Source organism: Patagioenas fasciata, chromosome 2 (assembly GCF_037038585.1).
Source record: "Patagioenas fasciata isolate bPatFas1 chromosome 2, bPatFas1.hap1, whole genome shotgun sequence".
Lineage (NCBI taxonomy): Eukaryota > Metazoa > Chordata > Aves > Columbiformes > Columbidae > Patagioenas > Patagioenas fasciata.
Window position 1 is genome coordinate 147,996,693 of NC_092521.1, and position 15,316 is coordinate 148,012,008.

General features: G+C 38.9%; 1 protein-coding gene across 2 annotated transcripts in view; it reads left to right on the forward strand.

Moving 5' to 3' along the window:
* The window catches only part of CACNB2 (calcium voltage-gated channel auxiliary subunit beta 2), a 246,795-nt gene that overhangs the window by 5,091 nt on the left and 226,388 nt on the right, over positions 1-15,316 (forward strand). For both annotated transcript variants that reach the window (XM_065829850.2, XM_065829849.2), the window contains exon 2: positions 6,570-6,662. In XM_065829850.2, coding sequence (XP_065685922.1) covers positions 6,570-6,662 — 93 coding nt within the window. The remainder of the gene's footprint in view (positions 1-6,569; positions 6,663-15,316) is intronic.

Here is a 15,316-nt window from a genome sequence, read left to right on the forward strand (position 1 = left end):
GGAAACTGCCAGGTGACCTGGTCTGATGCCAGAGCGAGAACACTGGGAGACGGCTTAGGAATGTAGGAACTGGTGAGAATTAGGCTATTTCTAGCTGCACTATTGGCAAGGCTTTATCACAGGCCAGCAGAAAAGAGCATCAAAGTTTTAACCCTGTTACAGATTTCTCAGCAGAAATGGGTTTTCTGTTTTCATGAGGGAAAAAAGAAGCATCTGTCAAACAGTTATTTTTGGATTATGTATGCAAGTTTGGATAAATAAATTATTTGTGGAGGGTGTTTTGTTTTGTTTGGATGGATTTTTTTCTTTTTGTGGAGGATTTTATAAAAGCACCATGGAATGGATTTCACAGAGTCATTATTGTAGCTTGTGTGAACTCGATGACTGTATATGGAGATCCTCAATTTGACAGGATTTTTGAAGGGAAGCCTTGTATTTTCTGAACTGTGTCCTGATAGCAAATGATGTTTCTTTGAAGAAATCCAGGTTTTGAGACTAAACCTTGGTCTGCTTCTCTGTTATGGGGACATGAGTCTGTGCCCCTCAGGCAGTTTCATCACTGAAGGTATGTCACAGGACTGAGTGCCTGCCACGGGACTGCACTGGTATTGATTTTGTAGGGTGGCCTGAAACCCCAGCCCCCAGATGGAGACAAGCCAGGATATATTGCTGTGTCCAGCATTGCACTGTTACCCCTGTTGTCATCGTGGAATGGAGTGGTGGAGTGCTGGGGAGCTTGTCACCAAGGTCCACTTATGTCTTCCAGCCCTTGGCTGTACTGTCAGAAGGCTGTCCTTCCCTCCTTTATGAGATTAGTGGGATTTGTCATGCAAAGATCAGAAATATTCATGTATCTTTCCATAGCTGACCCTTTATATCCAAAGACATGTGGTTTGTGTTATTTGAGTGGCAGGTGTGGGGGTTTACCGTTACACAGCTGATACTGGAGGCTGCACCATTCAGTAGCTGGACATTATCATTTCTGAGTGGTGGCAGGTAGGTCTGGCCATTGACCAGAGAGGGCTCAGGAGGTCTGATGAACAGGACCACGCTTGCCTTGTAAGGAATTGATAACAGTGACAATGACTTCTTTCTCTAAGAGCTGGATGGAGCTGGATGTATGTGTTCTGCACTGTCCTGGCATGCTATTCTTCAGCTGGGACATGGCTTTTTAAAATATCTTTTAAAGTTTTTGCATGGGAAGGAAAAATGCTGAGTGCACTCTTTCTTTTCTGACTCTTTTAGCAATTCTCTAATCCTTCGGAGCGTCACTCTTTACCTCTAGGTACTCTTTGGATCCTTGTATTGGTCATTTGTTCATCTGAGATTGCATAAGCTTCATTCCAGCTCTGACTTTTTGTTTTCTGTTTTTGTTCTCTCCAGCTCCTTTCTTGCATCATTATTTCTGTTTTGAGAACTGACTCCATGTCAGTGACTCTTCTGCACCTTTCCTTTATTTTTTGAATGAGACTAACAGGCTAGTTCTGAAGAGTTCATCTTTCCCACTTACCATGATATCAGTCTCAATACTGGTGCTATTTTACCCATTATAATTAGCAAAGGTTTGGTCTCACCCTGTCTATACTTCTTTTGTCTGCTTCGATACAAAATACCAATGGAGTAGTTGCTGGTGAAGGGCATTTTAAGACTCTCAATGAAGATTGATTCTCTGGTTGTAGACAGTTGGTCATTTAAAATATTTTATATTCCCTCTTCCAGTTGCTAGTATTTTTTCTACAGGGATAAACCATGCCTTCTGCTTGTCATGTGTGTTAGAGGATAAAATGTTACAGATGCATGCTTTTCACATGTTGAGGCAGAACCTCATGAAAATTAAAGGATTTTGCTGAGTGACACTGGTCTCATCTGTTTGCAGTAACAAATAAATGTATATAAAACTGTTAATTATCATGAAACAGCTAAGCATGCTTTTAATTCTTCATATGATTCCTGTATTTCGTTTGATTACATGGGCTGAATAAAAGTTGCAGAGCTGAAAGGAAGAGTCTTTCTTTGCTTTGTTAAGATTGACGATGAAATGTTTTTTGTGAGATTACTTTGGTAGGTTTGTGTTTGGTCTCTGTTTTGGTTTGGGTTTTTTTGTGCCTTTTTCAAAATTTATTTATTTTTTTTTATTAAGGTTTCACATTGTCTGTCAGGTATCTTAAAAATGGATGTGTTGCGTTTCTCGCCTTCGGCAACTCAGCCAGTTTTGATAGAACTTCACAGAGCTGACTAATAAACTGAGCTACACTTTCGATCTTGTAAACACATGTATACACAACTTTATTTGTATAAGATGTTCTGCTGAAATCCCATGAGAATGTTCCTGTCAGCAAATTTTTTATATAAATAGGCTTGTTCATAGGGCCGGAGTCAGTTGCACTAACATTAGCTGGGGCAGATGATGATACTCCATACTCAACCAACTATGCTGGGTTTGGAGATTGTAACCACTGGGGTGCAGAGACATTTAGTCCCCTATGGTTTTTCTGTTAGGTACAGCTACTGTATAGGTGAAGAATGACTGCCCCGTGTTGCTGCTTTTACTGGCCAATGTCCGTACATCATGATTCAGCCTCTTATTTTTAGCTACCTAATTGCAGCCAACTGCTGCACAGAACACAGATAAGGCAGCTAATTTTATTATGAAAATCACAGCACCATATTGAGTTTGTTGTTAAAAAAATGTCTTCACACCTTGCCGCCCCCTCCCCCCCCCTCCCCCCGAATTGAAAGTATCTGGTAGATTTATTTTTTTTTTGGTCACAAAGGTCTTGCTCTCGCATTAGGCTATTATGGAAAAAATACACTCAAAGAAGCAAAAGCTAATGAATATGACAGGATGAGTATTCATGGTTCTCCTCATTTTTTTAAATATGTAAGAATCTTCTTTGTTTATGGAAGACTTATCTCATTTCTAGAAGTAACTTTCAGGCATTTCTGACTGTGGGAATAAGCTCGAAAGGCCTGGAGGACAAATGTTAACTCAGATTGGCATCCTTTAAATCAATGAGAACAGTTACCAAATCCCACTTTTCCCATGTGCCGAAATGGTCTCATTTTCCTTTGATTCAGAGTTGGTCTGTGCACAGAAGCAGCTATAAAACTGACTTTCCCTGCACTGCGTAGCCATGGCCTGCTATCATGTCAACTGCTTTTTTGTGTTTGAAGTTAGGATTTAGCTTGTGCTGCTGAATTGTTTCCACTTATATAAGACTAAAATACAAATTTGCATGCTGCTGTGCCCCAAAAAAACCCACCAAAACTGAAAAATCAAGGTGTGTTTCAGCCCGAGCTGCATTTACTGTGTGATGTTGCCTGAAATAAATGCTTTTAATTGTTGCTACGCAGGTAGAGAAGTGTGCGTTTTATCTGTGCTTGTAACACGTTTTTATTCTGCTGTTGTTTGTTTTATCCTCCTGACTCCAGACACTGTCCCTCTTTTGCATTTGTAGTGATTTTTTGCATTATAAAACTGAACACTAGGATTCTGTAAATAAAATAAATATTGTAGTAACTAGGTACAATGCAAGAAATGTGACTGCGAAAGAGAACGTGTATTACATTTTTTCTAGTATCTCCTTGGAGATTACACAATACTATACTGTACATTATTTATGAAACTGCCTAAATTGTTTGATATATCTGTAGAAGCTTTATATTCTTGAGCTGCTATGTGAATGTTATGAATTCTTTATTTTTTGTAAGTATATTTCCACATTCTTCCACAAAAATTGGAGAAAAGAAAGTCAGAATGTTGGTGGGTAACTACAGTCAGTTACCTCAATAAGAACCATTTTTAAGAGGTGAATTTTGATTTAAAGGTGTTATTTTATTTGAAGACTACTGATGTCAAGGATATTTTTAATGTATTCTAGGTGCCTTAATATTATATAATATTAAGTGGAATATTATGTCGCGTGGAAAAGGATGGTTCTGATAGAACTGTCTGTTCCAACAGTAACTGTAAAATTAATTTGCTGGTAACAGCAATTCCAATCTGCTTTTTATTCTTATAGATATATGAAGACCTTTCTATTATCAAAAACTTCTTCTGTTATCAAAGATCTCTTTTAGAAATACAACCGTGCAAAGCCATTCCCCATTCAATTTTAATTTTATATTTCATAACCTATGGATTACAGTTCTACATTAATCGGAAGGTCCTATTTTCATCCCCATAATGTGTAGCATGTCCTAACCAACATACCTTGTATCGATTCATGTGCCTTTCAGAAACTTCTTATATGGCTTTTCTACAGTTTTGTAAAAATCATATTAATTTAGCAAAATATCTTTCCCGTAAATATATATATTTTGGGGAAATAATTGCGTTTTGTGTAAGTCTTTGCTAGTTCAGTGGCATAACAGATATTAAATTATTTTTACTGAGAATCAGTGTCAGACTGACGGATCTATTGTTACTCAAGTAATTATTTCTAAAAGATTGGTATAATATTAGATTAGAACCAGTGCTCCAAGCTTTCCCAGAATAAACAGTTATGGTCCAGATACAGTCCAACATTGTTCTTATGCATCTTTGTGCATCTCATGACAGCAAGTTACCTGGATTTGTCAATTTGACAAATGATCTCGAGTTCGTAGTGGCTGTCTGTTGTCTTCCTCAGTTACTCTTAGACTGCAAAATATTTTATCATGTTTACCACATATGTTATTGCTAAGAGGTACAGCTCAGATTTTGAAGTCATGATCTTAAAAATGTGCCAGTATGAGATTTTAGTTGTGCCTCTGAGCCTATGCTGGAGCCCACCCTCCCTTACCACAAGAACTGATGGGCCGCAGGCCCAAAGCTCTGCGTGGTGCTCTGGAGATGGCCACAGCCCAGACAAGGACACGCTTTGTGCACCAGGCAGAGTTTTATCCCAGGGTTTGCTGTGTCAGGGCCAGGTTGTGTTGTGTTGTAACACATTTGCAGCCACGTTCTCCAATATGCTGATCGTAATATTCTCATCAGGCCTAAACCCAGGACTGACTGCAGCTTAGGGCCAAAGGCAACAGCAGGATGTTCATGCACGGACTTGTAGGAAATAATAGTGGATAAATGATATAATTTACTACTGTAATATTTTTAGATACTATCATGCTAGTATCTTATCATCAAGAGGGTTTTGTTTGTTTGTTTGTTTGTTTGTTTTGTAGTTATATATTTTAAGGAGAACAATGAGATTTCTGTAAAGGGATTTCTGTTCTGGGGAGAAGGATTGTGAGGTAGTATGGGGGAGGAAATAAAATTAGTCTCAGAAAATTTAGCATGTAGGTGATGGAGGCTGATGTTTTTTGTTTTGTGGTGTTTTGTTTTTGTTTCTTTGTTTGTTTTGGGTTTTGTTTTTGTTCTTCTGAGTTACTATGGAAATTGCAAGTTCAGTGCTGAATGCAAGATGAGAGCTAAGATTGGGAATAGGCCAACAGAGACCTTGAAAGTGAACATAAAGACCCTGTTTATTGCAGGAAACTGGGAGGTGTTCAAAGACAGGAGACATGATCCAGAGAGATGGATTAGTAAAACGACCTCAACAATAGCATAATGAGTGAGGGAAAAAAAAATTGCTATCTCAAGGAAAATGTTTGAAGTAGTGAAGACATGATTTTGATGTAAGTTTAGATGAATTTAAGCAATGCGATTAGATAGGAAGGGATGTCTCTTAGGGTAGTTGTGCAAAACAAATCTGCAAGATTTTGCTGTACTTGGGAAGGATGCCCTGGGAAGGGGCTGAGGTGGTGTCATGGCACAGTTTACAGTCACCACAAAAATAAGTGGTTGCAAATGGCAGAGTTTTAAACTTTTCATATTTTTAAAAATTTGTTTTATAATGTGTGTGTTGATGGTCCATATTCATCACAAAGAACAAATAGCTTTCTGAGGGGATTGGGATATTTGCTGTGTTTCTAAACCATAGTTTAATAAGTTTTGCTTCAGCCAACCACTGCTTTCTCCTGGTGTCTTTTGATTTCTGAAGAGACAAAAATGATACCTTACTTTTTAGTTGTATATTATCCCTTTTCCAGTTATTAATACATGTTCTGTCCTTTTTATTGTTATACTGCTTTTGCTTCAGCTTTTTGTTTGTTTTGTTTTGTTTTTGCTATGTGTTCTTCAGTTGTAGGATTTTCTCTGAATACCAACTTTGTAGGTAATTTCTTTCTGTTTAATATTTCCTCAGTTGACTTGGCTCATAGCTGTGAGGTACTGGAGACTGCTCCAGTATCTTCTTTCTTCTTTCCTAGCTTGTTTATTTAAACTTACTGCAAAACAAACTGTACATTTTAAATCATTGTGACTTGGGTGAATAATAGTACAAGTATACAAGTCTATAAATGTTTCTCCATACCTGAAAATGAAAAAAGCCCCGAAACAGTCAGGGCTCAATTGTCCAAACCTGGTTGTGTTGATGAGCACTTGTGCACAGAGCCCCATCCGTTATTTATTCAATATGTGCTAATTATCTGAATCCCTGCTAGCCTAGGAGGCATTAGTGATGCTTGTACTGAAAGCTTTCTGTGCAACACAAACTTAATGCTATTCCTTTAATCTTATTTTTTTACAGTCTTATGGTAAAGGCGCAAGAAGGAAAAACCGATTCAAAGGGTCAGATGGGAGTACATCTTCTGACACTACCTCTAACAGTTTTGTACGTCAGGTATGTCTTTTTCAGTTTTTAAAAGACTTGCTGATGTTGATGTTCAAGTAATTTTTTTTTTAGGTAAATCATCAAATCAAAGAGTGATACTGTAGCCTGAGAAATAGGAAAAGTCTCTGCCAACACAGTGAAAAATATTTGGTTGCTATTGTTTTGATCTTGGCAGAAAAATACTTTTTCATTTCTTATTCGTTTCCATGTATAGTAGTTTGCATTATTTTTGTTACTGTAATGCCATCAGGTGATTAAAGCTGGAGGACGAGGTGCAGTTTGATGGCAGTGCCTAAAGTGGCAACATTTTGGAGAAAGCATCGAAGCCCTAACAATCCTTGGGGTTTACCTCCTTAAAATAGTGCTCTGTGAGGCAGCGTTAACTTAGATGCTTTACTCCCACATCCCAGTGTTATTTTAAAGCACGGGTTGGAGGGGAAATGCGTGGCAGCATTTGTCCCCGTCACAGCGATGCTGAAAGGCCTGCAGAGGATGGAGTGGTGCCGTAGGCTCCTGTGACCTGTGCCTACATTTCTCTCCCTCAACAGGGGAGACTGAAGTGAGTCCCAGACCTGTGAGGGTGCTTGGGAGGCACCTCAATCTCACTAGCAGATGTGACAAAAAATGCAGGGAAGGGTACCCAGAGCGTGGTGCGGTCTTTCGCTGCAGAACGGTGCTACTGATGCTTTTGTGGAAGGAGCGTGCATTTTGATGCGTGTCTGGTTGGCAGCAATGTGGAGAGCATGAAGGGTGTCCAGAGCATCACAGTGACTGTGCCAGTGCAAAGTCTGAAATGCTCTTCTTCATGACCTGCTGATTTAAGCTGTGGTTTTGCAAATACAGACTTTGCCATCTTTTTTGGAAGTGTTCTGGAATTCGGGAGGTTTCCCTGTAGACTTTTTGTTTTTGCCATAAGGAGGCACCAGACCTCCTCCTTCACCGGCTTATCTTTCATGTTCCTCCATCTCAAAACATTTAATGACTTCACTGCTGTTGCATTGACTGTGTCAGCACACATTTTCTGTTTGCAAAATTGATCTACTTTGTCCTGCTGTGATCATGATGGCAGGTTTTGTGATAGGCTATGGATTTGATAAAGTCAGGCCCCTATTACATTTCATTGTCTATTGAACATAGTTGTGAAATATTAATTGCTCATGGGAGTTTTTCAGTGGCAGTAAACCATATCAAGATGAAAACCCTGACTCAATAAATTACTTATTTGTGACATTTTGTCCTGTTTAAAAACACTCTGAAAGAAGCAGTCCAAGTAGTGTTTGGGAGCAGCAATAGGTTCTCCTACTTCCAATGAGCCTTTGTAAAGACATCTGTGTTGCTGTTTTCCTTAGCTCCTTGTGGATGTTGAATTCATTCTGGAACACTTTTTGCAGAGTATGAGTGTTTATTTTACATCGGCTGCACATGGTTCTTTGCCTTTCTTGTTTACCTAAACGAAGTCTGAAGTTGGTCTCAAGTATTTCTTCTTGCTGTCATGACGGGGAGCAGGGAAAAGTGGATGCAGCACAAGGAGGTAGATCATCAAACTACATATAGATGTTGAGGTGGACTCCTGTAGCTAGAGGAGAACTAGTTGGCTCTATAGACTGTGGGGCATGATTTATCAAATCTGCAAAACAAGACATATAAAACAGGGTTGGTGAGCTCCAGTCTGAAAGACTATCTTTCCCAGGGCTGTAAAGGGAGAACAGAGTGTGACTACCTCAAATGTGGATTCTTACTTCCCTGGAATAAATCCAAATTTGGTAGTTACTCAAGTGATATGATACAAATGACTGAATGATGAAATCGGCTTCTGCAAAAAAACTCAGAGATTTAATAGAATGCTGAAGTGAAACTCAGTTTAGAAATGCTATTATCACTAAAGATAATGAAGGGATGCTAATGGATAAATATTGATGTGACATCATACAAAATAAATTTAAAATAAGAAAACCATCACAAAACATTTCTAGTAAGTAAAGGCAAAGTTGTTCGAGTTGTAGTAGATGTATGAGGGAAGTGTCTCTTCACAGTTGAAGCTGAGAGGTTTACTTCAGGGCGTGGGCTGCATCTTCAACAGGCTGTCCTGTTCTGATTCTCCCCCTGGGACTGCTTGATTTTCTCTTGCACTAAGGAAGAATTGCCACCAGCATGACCAGGGTGTTCAGCGCCCCAGATATTAAACAGAATGAGTGCAGTCCCTTTCTGCTGGCTCCGCTGCTGTGTCCTTCCGAGAAAACACCTTGGTGCTGCATATTGCTTGACTCCATCTTTGTTGGAGGATATTTTACATGGTATAAATGAACACAATTGTTTTGCCATAACCATTTATTTGCAGGAGAAAAAGTGACTCCAATAATTTGTTTTTTTTTCTGAGGTGGGTAAAAGTTACAGAACAGCAGAGCAGAATTGATGACGTAGCCATTTATCTTACATTAGTTTATTTTAGTGGTATTTTAAAGCTGGGAAGTCAGTTTTGGGTTGGAAAGGGGTTTGTGGCGCTTTTTTAGTAGGCAAACAAACTGCTTGTTTCTGTGATACTTATGGTGCCTATATCTGCCTTTTTTTTTTTTTTATTTCTCTGAATTTCTATATTTCCTCTCACTTCCTGTCTCCTTTCACATTTACTTCTTAACTTGGCCTGCAATTTTTATGCACATTTCTACAAGTGCTCCCTTCTGCTCTCAAGAAGGAATCCTGGGATTGTCCTGAACATTTATGGTTAAGGTCTTCCTACATCCCTCATAAAGAAGGAAGAATATTTGAAAGATGCTTTGTGTCATATTTAGATTTCCCTGTCCTTAAACTAGAAGGGCAGCTGGAGGTGTGCAGGTTCTTCTTGTAAGCATGGGTGGAAAGTGAACATTTCAAAACAGAGAAATAAATTGGTGCTGAATAAGAGAAGAAAAATATGTCTAGTCCCGAAGACCTGTTACGCATGTGGAAGGCAGCAGACCTATTGTGCAAGAGCAAGTTAACTTTCTGTGTATACGATTCAATCATTTGAATCCACAGAGCAGCAGGCCATTTAAGTTAAAGTTGCTGCAGGCTGGAGGGAGTTAGTATCCATTACTTACATTGACAAAGCTTTATTGTGTCTGTGTTTTACCTTTTCCTTAAGGGCATCTGCACTGCTGGCTCCAGTATGTACCTGGCAAGTTTCCTGTAATGCATACAAGATGCTACAGTAGGAAAAATAATGCCAACTTAGTTTTGCTTCAAACTGCTTGAAAATTCCTGCTGTTGTATAAAGAGGATGAAATGCACTCTGCACAGCCCTGTGCACAATGATCTCTTCCATTTAAATCTGTTTTTCGGAGTGCTGAAATAGTGCAGAACAATCTATTGCTAATGTATATAAAAGGAGCATTAAACCAAAGCAAGAGAATTTACAAATAAAATTTAAAAAACCATTCTTTTAAATCCAGTACTATAATTTTTATCTATTGATATAGATTTGCATTTCTGTTTTTTACTTGTGACACTGTAAAACCTATGGGATTTTAGGAGAATGTTTTGGATCATGTTCTATTTGTTTGTTACAAAAGTTGTTTGTTTAGTTTTGTCTCCAGAAAGTTATTGATGATATTGGAACTTAAAAACATAACAACTTAGCCTTCCTTTCACTTGCCAGCAGCTACTGCTTGACTTTCTGTAGCAGGAGAGGGAAGAATTTTTCTCTCCTCTGTTGTGTTGTGAAGTCTTGTTGGCAATTAAGCAGTGTGTTTGGAAAACAGAAGCATCACAGCACACCAATCAGCTCCTAACCGACTTTAATCAGTTGTCCTTAGGGAGCTGAAGAACACTGTGTTACATAGTTTTCATCATCTTTTTTTGAGCTTTGGAGTGATAAGCAGCTTGTTCTTAGGGTTAGCTATGAAAGGCTGAATTGGATCTGATCTGTACTTGGAGCCATTTTGACTGATGTGTGGTAATGATTTTGTTCCCAAGAGTCTTTTAAAAATACAGATCAGACAAAATATTTTGCAGACAACATTATGGCACTTCCCAGCAACATTATTTTAAGCAAATTTCATGTTCTAATAGCATTATATATTTTGTGGTTGCACTTCTGGACCTGCCTTTGTAGAGGTTTTATTTTAAATCCTAATGATTAATCATAGAGGCAGTCTAAGTTGGGATTTTTACATGTTGCAAAGGCAGATTAGATTGTGAAATAGACTGTAGACTATGGATCTGCTTACTGAAATATTTAAGGTTTTACAAATCTTTTTTTATTTTTTTTGGTTTAAATATTGGCTTCATGCCTGTTACACTGTGTTCACTCAAAAATACAGCTATAAATAATTACGTAGGGAATTCATTATTCTTCACTTTCCTCTGAGGACATTTGCCTAGCTGTGTAATCACCTATTGAATTTTATGAATGGTAAAGCTAAGATTTGCACTAAAAATGACTTGAAAATATTGACTCAGTTTTGCTCATAAACACACCTCTTAATCTTGAGTTCATCAGAGAACTGGACCATGTCAGAATGTATTTCTCTTTAAATTGCCTTTTTTGTTTCCCAGAAATATAGCTTAACATTGATTTTTCTTTTTCTTTTTCTTTTTTTTCCTTTGCATGGGGGGAAGAGCTTATTTGTTCAGCTTATATTCATGCCTGCCAGTGAGACAATGCATTTACAGGCAGAGCCACAAAGAGCTGGTGCAGAGTGGGCAGAGATATTAGCTTTGGTCTTAATTTCCCAGCACTAACAATCTTGTGCTGAAAAGCTGCTTATGCTTTCTGTGCTAGGACTATTCCTGCTTCTTAAATGCTATATGTGAACAAGATTGTGTAGCCAGAAAATCTTAATAATTTTTTAAAAGTGCATTTGAAAATTAATATATTCTTACATTCTTTGTGTGCCTCTAATTATGAGACATGTTTGGCTTCTAGAGAAAAAAGAACTTTTCAGACTTGCCTTTAGATTTTACACACTGGGAAACAAAGTTTGTCAGAAATGTTTAGAGGAATTGTGCAAACACTCATTTTAACACATGAAAAGGTATACCTACTGCTCAACTTAATTTTTTCATCTTTTATTTCTGATGCTACTATCTTGGCATATTTTGTCAGGTTACATTTTTTTTTCTGATTTCACCGAAAACCACAGCCGTGATACTTGTGGCCTGTGCTTGTTACTGTGATTGCTTTGAAGCCTCACACAAGTGATACGGACTGGAACATCTGCTTATTTGAAACACATTCGAACTGTTATTTTGTGGGATTTTAATTTGATTGAATTGTGGCATCCTTTGTGTTTCACTGTGAATTATTAATGTAAGTGTTCAAAGGAAAGGTATTACCCTTGGATAAAGGCACCTTACACTGAGGTTGGCTTATGGAGTATGGTGTCTGTGTTGTTCTGGCGTTAACAGGAGCTGCCAAACTTTGCTGTTAAGGCCAATGTTAATCAGTTTTTAGTCAAATCTATTAAGTCCGTATTTGTTATGATACAAAAATATATCCTGTCTCTAAGAGTAGCACTAATATGGGAAAGTGACTATTTTTTATGTATTTCTTGTCATATGAAGTGTAGGGATTCACAGGAATATGTCAGTTCAGCTGTTGAAGTAGAGTTTAATTCATGGCTGATATTTCAGGTCCTCAATCATGTTGTAAAAACAAGCAAAATGGGGAGTGGGAGGAGGACAGATTTTAGAAGAGGCTTGGATTGGGAGTGTGTGGCTGGAGGGAGGGTGGAGAAAGGGACTTACCCTTCTGATGGCAGTTGTGGAGCTGCCCTTTAGGCTCTGTAGACGTGGGAAAATCACATTATGCTCATTGAGCTATAGATTTCCTCAGCTGTAGTAAGGGTTTGAAAAGTCTCCTTTTTTGGCCTGGAGAGAATAGAACAGATGCCCCTATAAAGCATGGGATTTTGGCACACATGACTGGAGGGGAGATGGCTGAGAAAAACTCAGCAGAAAGGAAGTTCATTTGCGGACTTCAATTCTTTCATGGGCCCTTGTTTTGCCTCAAATGATTTCTAAGAATAGAAATCAAAATGCTGCCATGTGTTTAAAAAAACCCACACACCCTCTAACCAAAACAAACAGGCAAATCATTGTAAAGCTCTTCTTATGTGTCCATTTATTCTTTTTGTAGCAGGGTGTGAGAAAACTAAGGGGGTAACAACTAAATATATTACTTATTAAAAACTAAAGGATACGAGCCCTCTGGATGCCTTGGATGGGCATACGTGTAACATCAGTTACTTAGCAAGCAGCTGAAATCAACACATCCTTTTCCAAGCAGCCACGGAAATTTGGAAGATGGGGCTCATATCTGGTGGCTGCTGAGATTATTGCCAGTGTTGCTTTTGAGCTTGGGTGGGCATTGCGAGGTATCCGAGAGGACATGTGTGGCTCTCTGTGAGAGGACTGGGGAGAAGCGAGCCCTGAGGTGGGAGGTGGCATCCCCACTGGTGGCAGCTGTTGGACCTTCTCCTTTGTCATTCCCATTGCAGCTATCTTTCATGTGCCTCCTGGTTGCGTGTTTCTCCCCTGGGTCTGTCAGGGACAGGGAGCAATGGGGCTTTCCAGCTGCTCAGGAACTACCACAGCCTGCACTCAAGTCTGGCAGCATCAGGTGTGTCCCTTTGTAGTGGGACATTTGAAGGGTTTGACAGGACTTGTGCATCCCTGAGCCATGTGGGATTTCTGCATATGTCAGGGCTGCCTCCATGTTGAGGAGGAGGAAGAGGAGGAGGCACGGGCTTGGCTGCTCAGGCAGTCTGGTATGTGAGTGGTTTTTGAGCAGTTAGACAAACTGGTGGAGCTAAAGCATCATCTTTGCAACTCTTCTGAAGATACAATTGAGACTCTTCCATCACAGTGCATGGTACAGAGAAGGAGCAGAAGGCTCAAGCCCAGCCGTGTTTTTAGGGTGTCTCTTTGGCCAAGGATCTTCATGACTGGCCATTGCTCTCTGGCATTCTCAGTTCTGTGCTAATTAGAGTGTGCTTTGCATGAGCTGAACCTCTCAAAGCCTTACAACTGCACCGAAAACCTCCTTGCCTGTATTTGTTGGGCCTTTGGGTGTGGTGTAGTGGGAGCCCCAAGAAAAAAAAATACACAGTTGTAAACAGTTAAGATCAAAATTAGGAATAGGACTGAATGAGAATCAAGTGGTTTGGTCTATTTTGTCCCCTGTTTCTCCCAGGAAATTCACTGTGGTTCCTGGTTCTCGTATGCAGCATTGTCTTACTCAAAATAATTTTAAACATTGCGGTGAGAAGCAAGGTTCTATTACATGCTATCATAGATGTCTTCCAGTTATAGTAAGCACAGACATACAAAGTGTCTGCAATGGGGCAAGAGTTCCAATAAATATATTTAATTATAGCTAATGCAAAAACTGTCAAAAATAATTTATGAAGATAAATGCAGTATTTTGACAACTTCTTCTTACAAACCTGTTTAGCTGGAGTGGATTTGTTTTGAAGTTGAGGGTCTAAATTTGTTTTTTTTTTTCTAGATTGAGAGGTCTATTGGAATTTTTTTTTTTTTTGACAAGGCCTTAAAATATGTGTTCTTTTTTTTTTTTTTTGGTGGCTTTTTGTTTGTTTGTTTTTAATAAGATGGTTTAAGTCACTCACAAAGTTCAAGTTTATATGTAAAAGCACCATAAACATAGCTGCTGACTTAGTTCCTTTTGCGAAAAAGTAAATCTGAAGTGATTTTTGTCATTTTGAATATTATATTGATTTTCAGGGCTTGCATTTATGCTGTATGGTTTTGATTGGGAACGAATGCCTAACACAAAGGAACAGTTTGATACTCTGTAAGGCAAATGCCATTCTTCTCCAAAATGCAACAGTTCCAAGGAAACATAACCAGCAGTTGGCCGACGTGCAGAGAGCTGCCTCAGTGTCTCTTCAGCGTGGAGCCGAGTTGTTGCTACTCACTGGCAGGGCTCAGGGAGTAAAGAAAGGTACTTCACAATTAGCTAGAGGGATCTACCGAATCTTTTATCTTTCTTAATACCCCACCAGTACGCTCTTTCTCAAACTCAGGCATGTATGGTTTTGTACCTCACTAAGCAGGTACGTTGCAACATACACAAGTGCCATTTCCATCCAGTTAGTCACAAAGTTGCCAGTTTTAGGGACAGTTGCAGCAGAGAGCTGCCTTGTGCTATGTAATTAGACAGTACTTCCAACACTGGTTATATCTTTCTGCAGATTCGAATGTCGCTTTTTTCATCAGATCTCACTCACACTTTTCTTTGCTCAGGTTCATTGAACAGCTTCATATTCCACCACTTCTAAAATTAATTGTAAATCTTCAAACAAATGTACAGGAAAGCTTTTTTCTGGGCATTGGATTATGGACTGACATCCATGGGAGCACAATTGGTACGCCTTTTTTTCACTGATGGTCACGTGATATTTTAGTTCCCAAGTATAACTGGCCTGAAGCAGTTATATATGAAAAACTAGAAAGATATCCTTCCTTAAAATCTGTTATTGTGAGATATCTGAATTCTTCCACCTCTGCTAAAGGAGGTCATTAATAATCCTGTTGAGATGTGCAGTATTAATTCTAAGCTCCACATAAACCTGTAGCCTTCTATATAAATAATTGTCACCAGGTGGTTTACCTGTAGGACGATCAAGTCTTGGGTAGGAAAGAAAACTGGTTCTTGCCAGTGA